The sequence below is a fragment of the Sardina pilchardus genome, chromosome 4, assembly GCF_963854185.1.
Source record: "Sardina pilchardus chromosome 4, fSarPil1.1, whole genome shotgun sequence".
NCBI lineage: Eukaryota > Metazoa > Chordata > Actinopteri > Clupeiformes > Clupeidae > Sardina > Sardina pilchardus.
In genome coordinates, this window is record NC_084997.1 from 19,865,260 (window position 1) to 19,887,759 (window position 22,500).

A 22,500-nucleotide genomic window follows, 5' to 3' on the forward strand; every position below is an offset into this window, starting at 1 on the left:
CAAAACAGTCCCGACAATTTGGCTTGGCTAGTCATCGCATAATATAGCTCACGCCCAAACCTGTCTGTGGATGTCAGAATGAATGAGCAGCACAGACAGATGAGGAAAAACAGACAGTCATTCCCAACACATACTGTACGAGTCTGTGGCGGCCATTTTGAGAGAGGAGCTGAATCATACACTAGACAGTGAGACATTGAGACACTGTCTCACTCAATCACTATCAAAGGTTTAGAGGGTTCACCAATAGAAAAAAAAATTCAGAGGGTTCATCGATAAAAAAGAAACTTCAGCTCCCCACACCGAACCCCCCAATAGGGACTTGAGCGTCCGTAATGATAGATTTGAGAGGGCTTTGCAAATACGGCCGTAAGAAGATAATCAAACCAGTCTGGCGAAGCTCTTCCTTCACTTTGAGCTGGTGCCTAAGCCTCATCTCTCGCCGTATCTGTGTCACAGCTTATCACCAGCGACATCGCTCCGAGGACGCGCTCACCACTGGCGGTCCAAGCGGCAGTAAACGTCAACATGGCAGAGACCGGCCCATCTATCCTCCCTCTAATCAGTTCTGAACGTCGGCCTAGTAATCCAAGAGCTGCTCCTTTGAAACGCTCCATGGCGGCCTCGCCATCGCAGACAGAGAGAGCGAGGAAAAGACGGAGAGAGATAGGGAGAGAGAGTGGGGAGGAAGAAGGATGAGAAACAGCAATAGAGAGAAAGAGAGAGAGAGAGTGATAGAGAGACAACAGAGAAGTGTATTGAAGTTGACGACGACGGCCAGATCAGACCGGCGCATCCAGCCGTCCACGATGTGGGGGCGTAGGCCCTTGCGGTTTGGGCCCGCATCGGCCGCACCATATTGTTGTTCTCAGTCACTGTCACCGTCGCGGTGGGTATCCAATGGCGACACAGCATGACGGCTCCCTGGAACGGAGCGGAGTGGAGTGAAGCTGTCGGTATAAATAGCAACCCCTGGCTGGCTCGCCAACTCCAGTCGCTCACGCGAATGGAGGCTCCATCATCGGAGCGGCAGCAAAGGGGAGGGGACAGGGGAAAATCAGTCATGAAGGACTTTCCACGTTTCAAGTGGGAAGCAAACACGACGTGAAGAAGCTCGCTGTATTCTCTACTAGCACCGTGGGACACACGACAAGGGACTGTCTGAGAATCCCACTCCTTCTCCGTCTGCTATTGTCTTTGAGTTGCATGACTCAGTGCCCTCAAAACACATGCTGCATTTACTGTAAACCAAATGGGCGAGTCTATATTAATCTCCAGCAAAGACAGGCTTCATTTGATATGAACCAGACAAACCGACAGCACAACACAGCGACCACAGCACTTCTATGGAGGAGAAGCAGCGCTGCTGCTTTTCAGCCTAGTAACACCCAGTAGTGAGCCTCTTTAGTCATTGCAGGTGTTTCTTAATTAAGAAAGCGTTTCATCACAAGTGCTTAATTAAGTGCTGAGCTGTGCTTTCTGTTCTGCGGTCATAATGTAGAAAAGTGTATCTACAGTAGTAGATATACTCACACAGAATGAGTGTATGTGTAACTAACTGTGTGTAACTAATATTTATTCACTACATATAGAGTTTATGCAGAAAAATAGAAATGAGCTGATAACTCCCTATAACATATCGATACTGTATAACAACATCCTTAGTATTTATTTTATAGAATATATGCGCAGTATATTAGAGAGAACTAGAGTGAAAGACCACAAAGGGATGTTTTGGCTGTTGGTTTTCATGGACCTCTCAAGTTTGCTTACAAAAAGGAACCAAAGCTGTCATCTTTGACCAGGTGTTAATAGAAGCCAACTACTTTTGCAAGTTGCATTGCAAGTTAGCTCTGAAGTAGCAAAAATTAAAGTTTGCCATCATAATGTACCGAAGGTCAGAGTATCCACTAGAAGGTAGAGAACCGAAGTGTGTAGAGCAAAACGTCAGTTGAATGAGCAGAGTAAGGTGATTGGTTGATTGAATGAATGGAATGAAATTATTAATTGATTGAATGGGTAGAATAAAATGGTTGGTTGATTGACTGGTTCCAATGAGATGATTGAGTGATTGAATGAGTGGCGTGACTGAAGTATGCAGTTGACTGGTTTGGAACCCAGCTCCAAAAAACAACAGGTGAGAGAAACAGGTTTAAGGTGTGTCAGGCTGGCAGGCTTGCTTACATGTCCCTGGTCGTCCAGTTCGTTGTTGGTGAGCTTGAGCTTGTCGAAGCTGACCACCTGCCTCATCCAGGTGTCTCCAGAGGCCAGCGAGTCCGGGTGGATGTAGACCCTGGGGGGCACAGGGGAGTCGGCGTTGCCCGCCACCATCCACTTGGAGCTATGGTACACATACCTGAACAAAGGGCACACAATGTATTGCGGTTGGGATTATGCTTTTATAGAAAAAAAAAAAGAATAAAGCATAGCAAATTTCAAGGTTTATACAAAATGGCTCACTGGAATATTTTAAGAAAAGTTGTTGACTTCTTCGTAATGAAGAAGTGAGTTGAGCTAAATTCAACTTTTAACTTCATACTGATCGGCACAAATGTACTGTAAACACCCTCAGTGATCTCACGGAATCTCCAGTACATGAGATGTGCTTATATTTTCCACTCCCTCTTTGCATAAATACAACTGTTTTATAACAGTGCTTTGGACAGTGTTTTTTGTTGCATCCTCACTTGCCAATAGCTCAGGGTCTCTTCATTTGAAACATTGCATTCATGTTTTGCATTTAAAGAGAATATTCCAGAAGACGATCTGGTCAGCCTCCCTGTCAGACAGGCCTCCACTGGGGTTATCCAGCAGTATCAGCATGAACACACTGGGCCTGAATTCAGTGGTGATATACTGTACAGTAGCTGGAAGCTACATCAATGCGGGGACTACGACATGAACGAGACCTCTCTGGTGACGTGGAATTGAATAAACCAATCACGTGCAACCAGTGTTACAGTCTGATCTATCTATCTATTATCAATTAACTTCAGCCTGACTCAGCCCACAATGTGCGTCTGACTTTGGTCTTTGGTATTATTTTCCCTCAACGGTGCCTTCCAGGCAACGCTGCCTTCAAGGCACTACTCCCCTCAGTTTAGGGGTAGGATGAGGGTTGAGGGGGTAAGGGTTAGGAATAGGGTAAAGGTAATGCCTTTTAGGCTGTGCTGCCTGGAAGGTGCCGTTATGGGCAAAAAACACCATTGAGCGTCTGACTTTGGCCTGGCCACAGTGGCACAATACGCTGTCAAACTCACACCCCCATGTCTGTGTGGACTGAGCAGAGAGTCTGTGTGCACTGACATGTAAAGCTGACTGATATTTAGCAGACACTTCATCTTAAGCAACGTGGACTCGGAACGGCAGGAATCGAAGCTCGGTCCCCACCCACATTCAGTTGGTGTATCAACGTCCAGAGCACATGAGTTGTTCTACATTTAGCACGACAACTAGAACATGGAGATGGGAAAGCACTGAATAGGTTTAGAACAATGAGTAGAACATAGAGATGGCAGAAAACTAAATTGGTTTAGAACAATGATTGGAACATAGAGATGGCATCCCACCTTCTCATTGATTTTAACTCCATTCATTTGGCTTCAATTTTATTCACATGGCGCCAACAACAACTGAAATTGTCCCAAGGTGCATGATGGAGTCCGGGCGCCTAAACCCCTAAAAACAAACACTGAAGCTACAGTGGCACGGCAACAGTCCTATTTAACAGGATAGCTCAAGATGGGGGGCATCTGCTGGGGCTACATAGACATGAATGAGCCATAGTGTCCCACAAACAGCATACTATGATATTTGTCAAGGTTATGAACCTTCCTATCAGCAGCTGAGCGAATCAGTAGACCACACTCATCCACTCATCCACAAAATAACAGCATACATGAACCCTTCAGTCAGGCCACGAACCCACAAACAAAATAACACACACACACACACACACACACACACACACACAGATGCAGACACAAGACGCATATAAACACATACATACGCAACCAGATGTAAACACATCAACACACAGACTAGACGGACACAGACGGAGATATAGACACACACACACACCCACACACACAACTATGCCTATATTACATACTTCCTAGCTTTAATTTGAAGTCATGGTCATTAAAACCCTGATCGATGTTTGGGCTATGATGTACCACAACACATCCACCCACACACACACACACACACACACACACACACACACACATACACACACACACATACACACACACACACACACAGATGGGGGAGGCAAGGCCCTTGGGCTCCTCGCAGGAGATGGAGGACTGTGCTGTAGCTGCCTCCTGTGCCCTGCCGCCCTGGAGGCCTGGAGGCCTGGTATGGGTCCCACAGCTGTTTGGCTTTAGTTCTGGCCATGCGCGCAGTTGAAAGCGCTTAGCAGCGACGCCTCTGCCAAAGTCATCACTCAACGCTAAAACACGGACAAAAGCCTCTCATTTGGGCCCCTTTGTTTTTACGCTGCACTGCATTAGACCCCCCCTGTGTGTCTGTCTCAGAAACACACACACACACACACACACACACACACACACGCGCGCGCGCGCACGCATGCACACGCACACGCATACACACATGCACACACTCACCTTGCTGATACCACACCTTAACGCACAAACATGTGCAAGCCCACACATGTGCAATGCAGACAGTGGAATAAATGAGAGCTCACACATGCCAGTGCATACACACATACATATGCACACATCCTCCCGGCAGGAAAAAACAAATGTGTGCTCACTCACACACACACACACACACACACACACACACACACACACACACACACACTGTACACACTGTACACACACACACACACACATACTGGCCCACATGAATACACTCACACATACTTACACAGACATCCTCCTGGCAAACAAATGGGGAAGTACACACACACTCTGTCACACCACACACATACACACATATGCGCACAAACACAGTTTTACTCACACACTCTGACTCAATCACTCACTCTCTCTCTCTCTCTCTCTCTCTCTCTCTCTCTCTCTCTCTCTCTCTCTCTCTCTCTCTCTCTCTCTCTCTCTCTCTCTCTCTCTCTCTCTCTCTCTCTCTCTCTCTCTCTCTCTCTCTCACACACACACACACACACACACACACACGGCAATGCACACACATAGACACACACGCACACACACACACATACACATAGAATGCCAGGCGTTTCTGTAATTTCCTGTTTGGAGTGCTGTTTAGGGTTACGCTCTGTGTAGCAGGGAAAGTGTTAAAGAAGGGGGAAACCTTAGCTCCAAACAGGACTGGAAATTTGATTAGGGCCCTTTCATCTGCCATAAATCTGCCATCTGGCTCAAGCACAATCAATAAAGATCCCACTTTATGTGACACCCTCTCGGACTGGCCTCGACCGGGGAAGAGAGAGACCAAAAGCTGTCCAGCAGAGTCCGCACTGGACCGAATGCACGTGCGTACACACGCACGCATGCTAGCATGTTCTCACACACTCACACACACACACACACACACACACACACACACACACACAGTACTGAAATGTGCTATACAGAGAGTACACACACCAACGTCTGTGGAAGAGTCACATTCAAGTCCAAGCACAAATACACACACACACACACACACACACACACACACACACACACACACACTTCAAGAGCATTTTCCCTCCTGCACAAGCACATGGAGCCCAGTTCAGCATGTACCCCCCACACACACATCACATTCTCTTTCCCTCTTTGACACACACACGCATACACACACACACACACACACACCCACACACACACACACACACACAGGCAGCCAAAACCAAGTCGTATATTGGGTTACCTTACTGACAGAGTAAGTATCACTATTACATTACCCTACAGGGTACACCAGAGTGTGTGTTCACTGTTTGCCTCAAGACAGGATTTCTCATATGCACATGTGTTTTTCACAGTGTGTGTGTGTGAGAGAGAGAGAGAGAGTGTGTGAGTGCGTGTGTGCATATGCGTGTGTGTGCATATGCGTGTGTGCGAGTGTGTGTGTGTGTGTGTGTGTGTGTGTGTGTGTGTGTGTGTAGCTTGTAAAAGAACAGATACTTCTGAATATATTGATGAGGCACATCTAAAAGGCCGGACAAGGCTGTCGTCTGCACTTAGCTATTTGCGCTCTCGAGCTTAAGCCATGCTGGCCTGACCACATGAAAAGGAAGACGTAACACAAGTAATACACACACAAAGATTTTTACAAGTCTAATATAAACTCGGGTCTCGTTGAGAAAGGCATTGGGCCTAAGCAAAGCAAGCAAATACCAATAAAGCCAGCATTTCCAGCCCCCCCCCCCCCCATACCCCCTAACACCCCCCTGGTCCTGAAGAACTATGAGACATTCCAGTGACAGTTCTGTGCATGGCCAACTAAGGCTTGTGGTAAAAATCCCCAAGCCAGCAAGAAAATCCTATTTAACTTTACAAGATCTTCTGGCTTCTAAAATGCTGGATGCAATGCAAAGATATTGGCCTTCTCTCCAAATGGTCTGCACTCTTTTGGCCAGAAAGCTGTAGTCTTCAAATTGTTTTGGTGAGGGTTTCATATTGTACCTCATGAGACAGAAGGAGAGGAGAAAAAAACGACACAGATTAACTTGAAAAATCACTTTAGCATATTAAAAACCAGACTCAGATGAATAGTGTTGGTGGTGATTTTTTCCATAAGCAAATGACTGCAAATTGTATAAAGCCATTTTCCCATGATGGCGCCCACAAAGCTCTGATGATGTTGCTTCCACGTGTCACGTAAAAAAAAAAAAAACCTCATGCAGTTAACGGCGTTCACCACCACACGGTGAGCTGATCAAAATACACCTCTTTCTCTCTCTCTCTCTCTCTCTCTCTCTCTCTCTCTCTCTCTCTCTCTCTCTAAAATATATCACAGCTCCTCAGCGTGAAACCGTTCAATTCCTCTTTGGTATCTAGCCTCCAGCCATGATCAACAATGGCTAAGTCCATCCATGTGTAGTGGCCTTGGCGAGCACCAGTGCTCTGCCGGTCTCCGTGCCCAAGTCCCTCTCTCCCTCCCCGGGGCCAATTGCTATCATGCCATACATCAGGGCGACCGTCTCATGTCCAACAAACATTTCCTCCTCAAACCGTTCAGGTCACTGGGAGCGGAGAGGGTGTTTATTGTGCTCAGATGGGATCAACTGTTTGAAACCACCCCACTCCGAAGAAAGAAAGAAAAATAATAACAATAAAACATCTTATGACGGCTAAAATACAAAACATAGCATGTCAACGTGCCCTTGTTCAACTTTCAGAGAAAAAAAACAGAAGTTAGCCTATATATGAAGGAAGATAATGGTCAGGTTTAAAAAGAAAAAAAATAGTCATACACAAGTCAATTTTCAAGGTGTGAAGGAAAGAGAAAATCACAGTCCAAGTGGATATGACAGTGCTATCCCGTTGCTATAGTAATTAAGGGCTGTGTTGGCATTCCTCTGAGTGAGCTCTTGCTCCCCTATGCTGTGTCCAGCGTGTGTACCTGTATCTCTTGTTGTCCACAGGCACGATGTCCATGGCGATATAGTATTGCTGATGGGGATCTAGACCCACGATCTTCACTCTCATAGCGGGGAACATCCTCCTACAAGAGAATAGAAGAGGACAGCATGATGCAACAATAAGGCGATGATTAAATAATATATTAAAATATAAAAGGCACAGATATAGCAGCCAAGATGCAGACCACCTATTTGAAAAGGGGAATTACAAAAACAGAAGTCTAGTGATTTATGAATAAGGTTACCGTCCTCATTCAAAGCTCCATTCCACTGTCCAATTTCTCTAACCAACTTTGAAAGTAGTTTTACACATAATAATTCCACTCCCTTCTCTGTCGAAATAAAACCAAAGCAATTTAAAAGGCCCTGTTTCATATATTGTAGGTCATTTAGGATAATTTGAGGAAAACAACCATATGCATTATTAACAAATATTAAATCGTTTATGGTGACCCTTTCTTTTCATGAGGTCAAAAGCATTATCTCATTAAACGTAGCCTACATTACGTAGCTTTAGTAGGCTACAGCAACACCCCAAAACAGGCCTGCTTGTGGGCGAAGACCCCCCCCCCCCCCCCCCCCCCAAACCCTCACCCGCAGCTGACAATATGCACTCACTCCTCAGAAACATCAGTCATTTGATGCAAACTAGGAAAATAAGTTGAGCTGCGAACAAAGGAACGCATTAAAAAAAACACGGCATACAGAGAGATTTTAAAAACAATTCCTCATTTTACACTTCAAACGCCGCATTTTTTTCTCCTTTTCATTTTAACGTCATAAATCTTTCCGTCCATAATGAGAAAAAAGGGCTGTTTTCGTACTTCCCTTCTATAGGCTTATTATTAGCAAAGGCATGAAATACACACAGCTATTCACGTAAGCCTTGCGCTAAAATGAGGAGAGTAATTACGTTTCAGGGGCTATTACCCAAGTAAATCTAATTTATGGAGTATGAGAATGATAGATTGACAATCCTATATTTACCTCCAAAACTCCAATTTATGAAGTAGCCTACAGGAGAGCAAACACTCTGGTGTAAAAGGCAGATACGCATGAATGTCGAAGAATATGGAAATAGTGACATTTATCTTTATGGGGGGGGGGGGGGGGGTCTGTTTATGTTCATTTCAAAAATTATATTTTAACCCACACTAGCCTACAATGGGCCTACACCAGAATTGCGCGCATTGCTGTTTATTGTAGCCTATGTTTCATAAGCTGTTTATGTGATGTATGAAGACCTTGCGTGTCAAAAAAAAATTAGTTATTAAGTAGAATAGGATGTGACTATTATAATGCTTGCTTTATACACTCATGGTGATCAAAAGGCTGAGGTCAGCATACGGTAATCACACACATATTTTTATTAGGCCTGTTATTAATACTAGTACTAGCCTATATTATTATTGGTCTATTATTAATAATTTCATTACTGATGATGATAATAATAACACAATTATTGTTATGAAAATCTTTAGAGAAGTTAGAAATAGACGGAATAGTAATGCCTCTCAAGTCGTCGCCGATATCGCTTCACAACTCATAACAGAATATTTAAGTCTCCGGAGTCCATACGCAGGCGCGGTTATGGGGGCCGACAGAAGACCTTTGGAAAAGGTTGGACACGCAACCTAATTCCGGAATAAGCAAGTGTTCCACCGTTACGCGGCCATGACACAAGCGGGACAACAAATGTTTATTCTCAACCTTTGCGACACTTAGGCAAAAGGGTTCCCAGTTGACTTGGTATTTCCTACATGAGGTCTTTTTCCCTTTCCTTTCCTTTCTTTTTTCTGGCTTTTATTAATGACTTTCACTTTACAGCCGTCTAGCCTTGCAAAAAAATATTCTGAGCTGAAAGTTTTGTCTGTGTTTCAGAGTAGATAAATGCGATTCTAATGAATGCGGACACGTTTTCATATCAGCATGATGATCGTAAAAGGCCCGAACGACATGGGAAATGCCTGGCAGTCCCAGCGCGAGAATGAACGGGGTAAAGGTCCTCTTAAGACCGGTGTAGGTTAAGTTATATGCTCGGCTAGGGCTGTAATTGCTGCCCAGAAGAGCCAGAAAACCAAAAACATATTTCAAAGTTATTAATTAGAAACAGCTCTCTCCTTTCTGTGTCGGTTACAGTCCGTTCTGACATCACCACAGGAATACCCCTGCGCGCGTCATGTATGGTGTGTGATTAGAGACCGACTCACGAGCGTCCGGAGCCCTTGCCCCCATGTGCAACACATTAGCACCCCAAAAAACATAGCGTGCTCAAGTTATTCCCCCAGCGCAGTGGCCTTTCGGTGCGAGACAAGTGTGGGTGTGTGTGTGTGTGTGTGTCTCTCGCTGTACGGAAGAAATATGTTTTCAATAAGGTGGGCTTAGGTAGCAGCCTAATTACTGCCCTTTCTCCGTCGAACTTCATAAACAATTTTAACCTCGTGTCACCTAATTATTGCTAATCACTTCATAAATGAATCCATAAAAAAATGTATACCTATTTTTTAAAATAAATAAATAGATAAACATATAAATAAATAAATGCAAAAAAAATATTTTCCAGACCTCACCCATTCTATTTCATTCTCCTGACATGCGCCATCGACGGGGATAGCCTACCTTCCTGCTTTGGTGATGATCATTTCCGTGCCGATATCGTGGAAGCGCTTCCAGAGGTCAGCGCACTGCAGCTCCATCTGGATCTCCTCCATGGACGCAGAGGGCGAAGGGTCGCAACCGGCGGGGGCTAAGTCGGCAGGGGATCCGAAAGAGCAGGACGTCCGCTCGGCCAAACCCTCGCCGTCTGAGCCGGGACTGGCCTCCGAATCTGCGAAAAGGTTGCAAGTAAATAAATAGAGCAATAAAAGGGACAGACGGCAGAAAGAGACTGATAGGACTCAGGAAAGTTGGCGGGTTTGTAACGTCGCCTGCAGCCAGGAAAGGTAACGACGTGGATCCTCTCTGGCTGTGAGAGGTATGACAACTCGTTTCTTTTTATACATAAGGAAAATAAATCCAATTTGACTTTCAGTGCTGTTACTCTTGGACTACAGATCTTGTCAATATTCTGTCAAATTGGCACCCATGTTATAGGCACCATAAATTAGCGGATACTCTGTTGGGCCTAAATATTTCGTCAGTGCGCGCTACGATATCCAAACAAAGCAAACAAATAAGGGCAAAATATATCCAATTGATATGACATAACGCCATGTAAAGCTATGGTTTATATAGGTGATATACTTTAAAAGACGTAGGCTATGCAGACTGGTCGTTGAAATGCAATTTTTAGACATGTTGTTAAAAACAAAAACATTTAAAAAAAACTTCCAAAAAACAAGAAGAAATAACTATTTTGACGCCATTTAATACTGTTGAATTTTCAAGATGGAGAGCTTCAGTTGGGTCGACAGGATTATCGGTGGCTGTGAGCATTAGAAGCAGCATAAACTTAGGGCCTGCTGAGATTTGGATGTGTCAACAGGCACATAATTTAAAAATACATTAATTTGAATAAAATAATGTTTTGAATTTGTTCAAGGATTTTAACCTAATAACATGTGGATAAGAAATGTTTACTGTTGGATTTCAAGCAACTAAGAATAGACAGCTAGTCATTATTTTTAATACAGTACATGAAATACGTTTTTTTCTTTTTTGTTTGGTATTATTACTATTATTATAGAGTTAAGAGTATTTGATTTTCTTTATTGTTTTATGCAGCGTATATAATAGACTATGTTTAAATGCTGTTTTTGGTGACACACCAAGTGTGTAACCTGGTGTCAATGTGATGAAAATAGAACACATGCAAAAGGTGCCCCCACCATATCGGTGAACCATCCTACCCTTTAGACTTCTAAATACACTCAGGAGAGTCTTTCTCCATGCCTGCCTGCACACATGCACACACACACACACACACACACACACACACACACACACACACACACACACACACACACACACACACACACACACACACACACACACACACACACACACACACACACACACACACACAGAGCTAAGCCCACCAAACCAGATCGGATCTTATGCAGTCCAGGGAAAAAAGCCCACGGTATAAGCGAGACTGGGAATTTTCAGAAGTATAGCATGACTGATTTAGGATGCAGCCACCAAAGAGGGAACAAGATAGAAAATCAAATTATATTGCTCAGTTTTCAGTTGGTGAATTGGTCTCTTTCTTGTCTGTGTGAACATTTCTTTGTCAGTTTGCCAGTCAGAGCGGGTACTGACAGTCATCACTTCTCTTTTTTTTTGGCACTGTCCATCCTGAAATTGAGGCAAGGGGAGAGAAGCATGGGGAGGGTGTGTGTGTGGGGGGGGGGGGGGGGGGGGGGGTAGGGCTAGCGGCTTGGGCAGCTGGACATGAGCCCAGCCCCGACCACGAAGTCTTCAACACCCAGAACGCACCAGGGCACAGAGGCTTCTGAGGACATGAGAGGACTGCACCCATCCCCACGTTACACCCCCCCCCCCCACACACACACACACTTCATAGACATATAAGCTGTATATATATCTATGCATATAAGGCTCATTCAAAACATAGGTGCACATTAATAAATGTACAAACACGCATGGAGTATAAACAACAGCTCAAACAATCATTAATAAATTAGCATGCCCTGAACACATACACACAGGCACACAAACACACACACACACACACATACTCACACAGACGCATACCGACTGCTTGAACTCCATGTGCAGAGAAACACACAGAACACACACACCCAGTGACACACACTCACACACATACATACACTCCCACAGATGGACAAACATGGCCTTCACACAGGCGCAAGCTCAGACTAATACACACATACACATACACACACACACACACACACACACACACACTACAGGAGTCAACCACAAATGGTCATGGTGGAGGGAGGGAGGGAGGGAGGGTAGAAGAGACCTTTCAGCATCTTCTTGAGAGATCCTTTCAACGTGATTATACTGATGACCCCCTTCCATCCATCCATCCACTCTACACACACACACACACACACAAACACACACACACCAGCAGATCTAAGAGCCAGCAGCCGTAGACTGGCTGTTGATTACCGATCACAACGATCTCTCAGCCCCTTCCAAAGCCATCAGGCTCTGTCGTTTTCAGTGCCGCTGTCATCGGGCTCGCCTCGAACCCCTAAACCTCTCTCTCACACACACAAACACACACACACACACACACACACACACACACACACACACACACACACAATACACTTAACACAAACACATACAAACTCTCTCTCTCACACACATACACACACACACACACACACACACACAAAGACACACACACGCAAAGCGACCCCGACGCCACCTCGGCAGAGGGCCCTCGACAAATCTCCCAGCAGCTCGGCGAGCTCCCCCGCATGAGTGTTGCCAAACCAGAGAGAGGGAAAGAGAGAGCGAGGGAAAGAGAGAGAGAGAGTGTGAGAGAGAGAAGGAGAAAGAGAGAGAGAAAGAGAAGAAGGGGGCCAACACAGCCAAGCACAGGGGAACCTAAGAACTGGGTAAAAGTGTGAACAGACTCACGCACGCCTGCAATACATTACACCGCTGCCGGCCTGATGTTGGAATGAGAGAATACTGAGAAAGAGCGAGAGAGAGGGAGAGAGAGAGCGGGAGAAAGGGAATGGACAGAGAAAGAGAGAAGGAGAGAGAGAGAGGCCTGAGCGGAGAGAGAGAGAGAGAGGAGAGAGCTAATAAAGCAAGTGTGAAAAGAAGAAAGAGACGGAGGGAGACAGACACAGGGGAGGAGGGTCCAAGGGTCAACGCCAAGCCGGGCCGGCGGCGGAGGAGAGAAATGTGGCCGAGAGGCTCCGGTCAGAGAGAGGGGTCCGTCCAGCGACCCGCCGGACAATAAGCGCCGGACATGTGACTGACAGCGAGGAGACGGAAACGCACCCGCGTTTTTAAGGCGAGGACAAGGCTTACTTCTAAACACCCAAACACAAAAGTCATCACTCCAAACTAGCTGCAAATACCTCTGGTGACAAGTTAGTAGAGAGAGAGAGAGAGATGACAAATGGCTAAAAAAAAAAAAAAAAGAGTGTGATCTACTGTAACAATGTTAGTGAGGCTCAGCACTTGAAGGCTTCCTGGAAGCACAGTTGCATGTTTGTGTGTGTGTGTGTGTGTGTGTGTGTGTATGTGTGTGTGTGTGTGTGTGTGAGTGAGTGAGTAACTGAGTGAGAGAGAATGACTGCAAAATAATGTGCCTGAGCAATCGCTCCCAGGCCCATCAATGGCCAGGCCTGCCTGATTGGAGCGGCTCTCATCGGATGTTCAAAATGGCTCATTATTGGTTTCTGTGGTCACTATTTCTTTGCATGGTGCCTCACCACCACTGGGGTCAGAAGTTGCTTAAGTTGAAGATCTGGCCGATTGTGATCAGTGTGTCTTTGTATGTGTGTGTGTGTGTGTGTATGAGAGAGAAAGAGAGAGAGAGAGATGGGGGGGGGGGGCATTTATTCCTTTATGAACACTACAACACTTCCCAAACACATCATTCATGTTTCTCCGAATGCGAGGAGATTTATGGATAGAAAATGCATTTAATGCACTTGTAACACACTATTTTTTCGCCTACTTCATGTAGCGTGGGTAAGTAGCGATCCACCAAGCATGAAATTGCAAAGTAACCCTATCCACACGGAACACAGCCACCTGTTTCCGCTGGGCTTCGCTGGAGCTTGCGTATGAGGGAGGCAATAAAAATAAAGATTAAAAACCCTTTTTTCGAGCACACACATCTGTCGTCTTTCATTTGGCCTCCATAGCTGAGGGATATATTTTAAGCTGCTTTGCCGGTCCATAGAAAAACACCAGTGAGACATGTCTTTCACAAAGAAAAGTTTATGCGCACATAGATAGCCTATAGTTCAAATGTTAAATGTAAACGCGTGTATTGGGTAATTGTATTTAGAAAAAGGTTTGGGTTTCATATTCAGTGCATAGCATTACACTTGTGGCGGAAAAATGCTCATAATAAACTGCTAGATGGCAGGCTCTATTTTTTCCACAGTGAAACATAATATGTTATAAAATTCATCCGCATAGGCTTTTTTAACAAATATGAGAAATTTAAGCCTGCCTTACATGCATTTGTAATTTTCCTAGAGATTGTAAAAATGCACCGTCAGATGCATAATATTTACACAGAAGTGTGAATTTATGGACTGATGACAGAGCTGTCCTATTTAAAATACCGAATGGAATATTTTCCACACTGTCACCAGGGGCATTCACGTTTCAACTGTGTTTGTATAAGCTCGTTTCAAGCACATTCTCTAATTAAAACTTAATAAGAAATATCAAATGTCTTCATCATTCACTTTAACCGTGATATAGCCTACTATTACGCATTAATTAATATTCTGGCAAGTCGTACACTAGTCAAAAGCACTAGGCCTGCTTCTCTCTTTCCTTGCTTCTACGGCCGAGGAAGATAACATATTCCATCAAGACACTGTGTTTTTTAATACTTTTGAATCATTGTCAAAGTGTCTACTCTCCAAATAAGAAAAAAAGAAGAATAGTTTTTCTATATTAAAATACGTTACCTTAAGTCGAGACATGTAGCCTACAGTCGAGTGGATTCGCGGTCCACATTAGCCTACTTTAATGGCGGGTTCCCGTAGCCTTTGATCAAATCCTTCCTTGAAAATGTTTCAGAACTAATGTTTTGCCGGTTTGCAGTCGCAAAAGAGGGCAAAACCATCACATTAAGACTCACAACTACTGACCAAGTCGAGCTGTTTTCAATGATCGCGAATAATCGAGTGCATTCAAGACACGGCTGAAAGATGCAAACTCACACACTTCTTGCACTGCCAAGAACAAAAAAAAAACACCAAGCACACTGGACCTCGGGGTGTCTTTTCAATCAAGCAACTCATGCACCCAGTCACACACACACACACACACACACACACACACACACACACACACACACACACACACACACACACACACACACACACACACACGCAGCAGAGCAAGCACGAAAACAATTCTCGAGTGACTAAACTCTTAACGTGGGGATGACAACTTGTGTCCTTGTTATGGACAGATTTAGTTCCCCAGTCTTCATCTATGAGACATTCCAGACAGGGAACACTTGTTCTGGGCATCACTCGGTAGACGGCTCGGAGCGCACTGAAGACCTTTCGCGTGGGTCAGGTCACTCAACCTGTCGCGTTTATTCAGATCTGAAAAATGGTCGGTTGTCTTTGAGTTATGGATGTTGCTGGTCAACTTCAGATTATTTTCATATATATATATATATATATATATATATATATATAAACACTTCATTTAGGCTGGTATGAACATGGTATGTCGAGTAGATGACGTGGTTATTCTTTTGGGGGAAAAAATCTATTTAGTTAATTTCTTCAAATTACATTTTACACAAAAATCTGACATGACAGCATTTGTGATGATTATAAAGCGTTAGAATTACACTGTAAAAACAGTCTTCAGATTTAGTTACTTGGGTGGATGATCGCAGTGTTTCCATAAGCACAAAATAGCCTAATATATTTTATCAAAGCTCCGAGGGTAAGCTTGTAAAAACGGAGACTCAGGAACTCTTCGGTGAATGGAAAAGTCTTGGCAAATTAAGTCATCCGCGCCTGTTAAAAACATCAAGCATTCTTCGATAGGTTAAATTGTCTTCCAGTCAGCGCGTGGGAAAAGTCTTTGCAGCAAAACACAAAAAAAAGATGTCAGTTTATCTTTTAAAACAGAGAAGGAAACCGACATATTGTACCTGTAATATCTCCTGGAGGTCAGTGCTAAATTGTTCAATTATTGGCAATCAATTAGCAACGGACCATTTCAGCTAGGCTACATGTCCCTGGTTAATAAGCGAGCCGGGCCTACATTTGAAGCGTCTCTCAATTGCACTCAGATGAATTGAGGATGCACGCTCAGCTCGAACCACTTATACTTTAATTCTCTAAGGATCTCCCAAGAGCATCACGTCGGAAAAGACCATGCCGGTTTATTTAATCATTAATTATTGACAATTGTATACGCTTGCAGTTGGAGTACAATCTTAGCAAAAAATAAAATAAAAAATACTGCTGGTGTTGATTGCGCTCGAATTTTGTTTTATCCTTATTTATTTACGTGTGTGTGTGCGTGTGTGTGTGTGTGTGTGTGTGTGTGTGAGTGAGAGAGAGAGAGAGAAGAGAGAAAGAGTATATGATGCTTAACTGTCAAGCGGGTTTTTAAGGATGGCAAGTTGAAAAGAGGCAAAAGTTGAGGCAAAGTTGAAAAAGAGGCTAAATTCAGGGCATATTGATTTCTAACGCGTAACCATTACCATCTACGAAACTGCATCCCATGTGACAAAAATATCGAATTAATTATCTTTTAGGTAGTAGAAGCTAAAATGTATCTTACCGTTGAAAGGCCCGTAAGTAACTCCCTTTGCAACACAGTCAAGTAGGGCTCGACATTAAAGGTCACCAAAGTGATTTTTTGAACCTGTAATGCACTTGACTTCAATATTAACAGCAGTAGCTAATTCGCAGGGCTTGAAAATCAGGGAAGATAGATTTATCAGTTGAGCGTCTTCTTCTTTGTCTAACCTTATCTCAAAAGGTCCGACGGAGCAACTAACAAGGGATGAGCAATGCAACATCGCTACAAGTCCAGCGAGGGGACACACACACTACAAGCGCGCCTGTGCCGTCGCTCACACAAACACATGCCATTGCACGGACACACACACACACACACACACACACACACACACACACACACACACACACACACGGACACACACACACACACACACACACACACACACACACACACAATCAAATCTAATCTGACAACACCGAGAGACTTGTTGAATTGTGAAAGACTTGTGTACACATCCTCACCTGTTTGCAGGAGTTTGCACGTTGTAACAATGTTACTAGTGGTAACAATGTATGCCGTCAAATCCTTTTAACTTAACTCTAATGAAACATATGAACCAAGGAAAAGACTATTGCATAACTGACTAACGTAATTTCACTACAAGCACACTCTGTGTATTTCAATACGCAGAGCAGTCAGTTAAGCGCTTGAAAATACTTGATAGCTAAAAGCTCGGCCTTGAAAAAAACACATGTCACGCTTTTCAAATTGTGGACAGCTTCAAGAGTAAGCTGATATTGAGTTATATAATTAGACATACCAAATTAAAATGACCCTTTAAATAATGTTGTAGTCTTTTTTGGTAATAAAAAATATATATAATCTGATTAGGCTACGTATGAAAACGCGCCGCGTTACATTTATGTGCTCAGGGATCTTCATAATATTTTAAGTTTATGATATTCATGATATTATAAAAAGTTCAAATACCACTTTTAAAAGCTAAAGTGTGTTCATGGAGCGCAGAAGGCCTAGTTTGTGTACTGTTTCCAAGCATTGCAGTAAGAACATTGCAGTCACACGTCACTGACTACCCACTATTAATTTTAAAATAAAGAGTAAACTTGTTTATAAACTGCTAGCCATCTTTGCCATATGAACTAGTTCTACTTCTTTGATTGAACAATCATCTAACGGATGATGGTGAAAACAGCTGAGCTTGCTCAACAAGCCACCCATGCCAGCCGTTTAATCCATGCCACTTATAAGACCCCGTATTCATTTGTTCAACACCAGGACAAAAAAAGAAGCCAACTGTCGTTACGCAACTAACCCGGGTCGATATCCAGACAATGCGCAGGATCGTCACCGTCTCCTAATTGTCCGTTCGTGGCGAGGCTCTCCATGGAGAGCTCGAGCTCCTTCTCCTCCCAGCCCCGGAGCTTCCGCTTCTTGTTCGTCCCGATCAGGGCTTCCACCGAGAAGGCGTGCGCTCTCGAGCTCAGCGCGGCGGCAGATCGTCTCCTGTCACTCATCTCTCCCGCAACAAATCCAGCAGAGGGGACGACAAAAACACTCCTTCCGCACACACAGGTACCGAGCAAACACAACAAGCAGAAAGTTTACAGCGAGCGTGGACGAAGAAGAAGAAGAAGAAGAAAAAACTTTCCGGTGACAAAAGTAATCCCCCAACCTATGACTACCTAAAGAGTTTTAAACTTTTACAGAGATTAGATGCCATGTCCCTTAGCAGTCAATGGCTCGGCAGAGGAAATGTGGTTCGAAGAGATATTTTGATAATGACTAGCTGTTTTCGTGACTCCGTCCTGCCTCCTTCTTTCTCTCGCTCTCTGTCCCTCTCTCTGCTCTCTGATTGATACTCACTTCTGGAGAAACTTTTTTTTCGAAGCCGTAAGGGCAGCCCTCTAGCTCCCTGTCAAATCCCGTGTGTCCAATGAGAAACGCGGAAAGAGAGAAAACCAAAATATGTCGTCCAATAACAGAGGAGGGAAATAACAGCTCGTGGAGTTGGAGCATTTGGCTGGACTCTTCTGACCGACCGTGCAACAGTAAATTAACCTCGTTGGGGCTTTATGAAGAAAAATATATGGTTGAATGTTTTTGGGAAAAGGCAATATAATAAGAATGTCTCCATGAGCTTGAGGTTTACATTCATCTACATGAAGTAAAACCCGGTTCTTATTATACTTAAGACAGCTCTGCGACATGAATTACCCTCGTCCCTTCAAAGTTGTATTTATTGACTCATTCACTTCTGCTGCATTGCCTGTATGTGCACGATGAAGTCACAGTGATGCGCATTTACTCTTTTTAAACAGTGGAAGAATTCCACACTTTGTCAGCTATTATGGGCCCAGTGCGCCAATAGCCTCCAAAATCTATATAGCTTATGGCAGCTTAATCATTTTCAGATCAGACTTAAAATATCAATTAGAACCCACATGGCGCGCTCTCTCTCCGTTGCGGAAGAGAACGTGCTTTTAGTTTTAGTTAGAAATGTTTAGGCTATTCCACATTATGGTGTTTCCCCAAAAAATACACCATACGGTGGCTACCAAACCTATGTCAGTCACTCCATAACCCACGGGATAGTTCTGAAATGTAATTTCTCTAACATACTTTAGCGACTGAGCTTAATTTAGGCGTTCCGGTGCATGGGCAAATCCGACAGGGCTTAAGTTCGGTGGCAGGTGAGTCAGCCTGCAAAATGGGCTACTCGGTGTGCTGAGCTGCTGCTTAAGATCTTTAAGGCTGTCCACGGCTGCTGGATCTTGCTCTGAAGTATATAACAGATAGGCTACGCAATTCGTTTAGATGTCAGCGCAGGGTCTAGCCTCTGCTGACAGCCTTGGGTATCCTACACGCGCTATCATTGAGTGGCCCAACGATAATGGGGGGGGGGGGGGGGAAGTGACCCGAAAACAATAAATTATGGAGGTAATTTTAAATAATTAAATTGCGGGTATTTTGCAACTTTAAAGACCAGAAAGCTGTTCTGTTTCTCTCCGACTTTATCGTAATAAGGAGGGTCCGCTACGTTGTGCTTGACAATTTACAGCAGGAGAGTCATATTATTTAAAAAAGAAATACATGGCATGTAAATTACAAACCAAACCAATTTGAAGAATTAAGAAGCCATTCTTAGACTATTCAAACTGAACTAGGCTATTTAAATTTGAGAATTATGGCATATTCAAAATAGACTTCAAAAAACATTCTGATTAAGAGCACTATGCAACAATTAGCCAATTTCTTAGGTGTGTTTGTTTTAATAATGAACTACTTCTGACATCACCTTCAAGTAATTATGATTGGATATGGTGATGTGAAAGACCAAACACATCAGTCGTTCCTTCTTGCCGTCAGGATCATGCACTGCTTCTGTTGGTCAAGTCGAACCCCCTCAAGAAAACGCATGAAAGTCTTTCCAGCCTGACACAGTCAACAATAGCGCAAAAAGACATCAATAAGAATCTTAGCAAGACATAATCAGTGCCAAGTGGATGTCAGTCTTTGACATGTTATTGTTTGCTTAGATAAAACCCAAACTCCAGAATACTCTTTCAAATAATTGCATAGGTTTATTTTCTTAACCAGACCGCATAAATCGGTGGAGAAATAAAATTTAAAAAGAAAAGAAAAATCATCCTCTTATTATTTATGACAACTTTAGTCAACATGTTCACCTGTCTCCGGCAACATGAGGGATCTCTTTAAGGTCTTAAAGGGTTTATAAGACATATTTTCACTAATTCGTTAAGATCTAACTAGTTATTTCTTTCACGATCATCATTTGTAGCTTCGTGCAATTTGCACAAGTCTAATATATGGAGGCAAAGCTGTTATGAATTATGAAAACTTAAAAATGCAAATGTGAGATTACTCATTTGTACAGTACAACCTAGACTATGTGGACTTTTCATTGCACGGGTCATTATCTGACCTATAGACATATACCAGCTATATGCTAGAATCTTTGATTTATAGTTACCAATACCAAAAGGATGGATTATAAATGTGCTCGTGTAAATGTAGCCATACTCAGCACTGTTTAGGTAGCCTATACTCATAGAAATATGATTTTCTTAATTTCTAGAATTTCTCTAAAACTCTCATGAATTTGAATTTGAATGATAGCAATCAATATCCCTGTAATCTGTAGCCTAACTCCCAAATCAGTAAGAGGAATGTTTTAGTCTTGCCATCCGCCGCATGAAAACAGTTAGCAAAAATAAGCAGAAGTGCATACTCAGATCATGGCAGGGGGCAAAGCCGATTTCGGAGATTGTGTATATAATACATTCGTCTATCAAGTAATAACATGTTTTGACTGAATATTAAATATCCTCCTCTCTGGTCGGTACACGATAAATACGACGGAATATAGTCCTGAAGAACACCGATCTCCGTCTCTAACGCTGAAGCAACTGGTTTCAAAGCATTCAGGCCAGCAAGACAGCATCGGCTGACAAAACAATTTTGCAATGCAAACTAAAGAGTGTAACCATTACAACGGACCGAATATCGGTCATGTATTAGACGAGCTTAATAGCCAATCAATTCAATGCACCCTGTGGAATTGGTAAAAAAAAATCCTCGACTCGGTTCCTCAAAATGACATCTCAACGCAACACATAAACAATTCATTATTGAAATAACATCTGTGGTGTGCATAGTTCTCGTTTTCAAGCTCTCAACGCACTGCCCTGGGCAGACAGGTAAGAGGATAAACTACCATTTATAGGATGTGGATGTCCACTGTTGCATTCAGTTTATTTGCTCCTCCGCCCATTAATTGAGAAAAATATATATTGGACTCGTGTAGGTTTTGTGAGAGTTGTGTCCAATCCCATGCGTTTGACAACCGGCAGCCCGCACAATTCACTGTAGACAGTCCATATTTTTTATTGTGCTAGTTTTACACCTGATTAGGCCTATAGAATTAAGGCCACACTTATTCAACTTGAATTTAACAGAGGTCATGTGAAGTAAACCAGTTTTAAAACAGTGTTGCATACACTTGTTGAAAAGAGTGAGACATTAAGCATATGACCTCTGACCTGAATAAAACAGCCCTGTTCAGTGAAATAAATTAACATGACATTGGATTTTGTATTTAATTCTTTGCAACAAATCAATTTTATCCCGGGCGAGAGGTAAAGCCGTGCGCCACTTCTGGCGCGATTGGCCACAGGCGGAGATTTCAAATTTATGGCAAGTGTCATCTTTATGGCTCCGCTTTATAGCTTCGTCCCATATCATAGCATTTGGAATAAAATAACGAAAGATCTGGAAACCGAGGCTACATGCAGGACTGTATATTTCCCTATCATTCCTCGAAACGCGGATCTTCGCTTATAGGCTAGGTTATGAGGAGAACGCAATGCGAGTAGTGTGGAGAGGGCTTGTCATTGCCCTACAGACGAACGAACGATCACCACACTGCGCCAGCTTGATCGGTACCCGTTTAAAAC

The 22,500-nt window shown here is 43.4% G+C and overlaps 1 protein-coding gene across 1 annotated transcript in view; it reads right to left on the reverse strand.

The window, feature by feature from the left end:
* The window catches only part of tbx15 (T-box transcription factor 15), a 30,707-nt gene extending 11,872 nt beyond the window's left edge, over positions 1 to 18,835 (reverse strand). The window contains exons 1-4 of the mRNA XM_062534462.1: positions 18,339 to 18,835; positions 10,199 to 10,406; positions 7,561 to 7,662; positions 2,185 to 2,356 (exon numbers count right to left, since the gene is read on the reverse strand). Of these exons, the coding sequence (XP_062390446.1) occupies positions 2,185 to 2,356; positions 7,561 to 7,662; positions 10,199 to 10,406; positions 18,339 to 18,540 (684 nt within the window). The 5' untranslated portion in view covers positions 18,541 to 18,835. The remainder of the gene's footprint in view (positions 1 to 2,184; positions 2,357 to 7,560; positions 7,663 to 10,198; positions 10,407 to 18,338) is intronic.
* Positions 18,836 to 22,500: the final 3,665 nt, after the last annotated feature.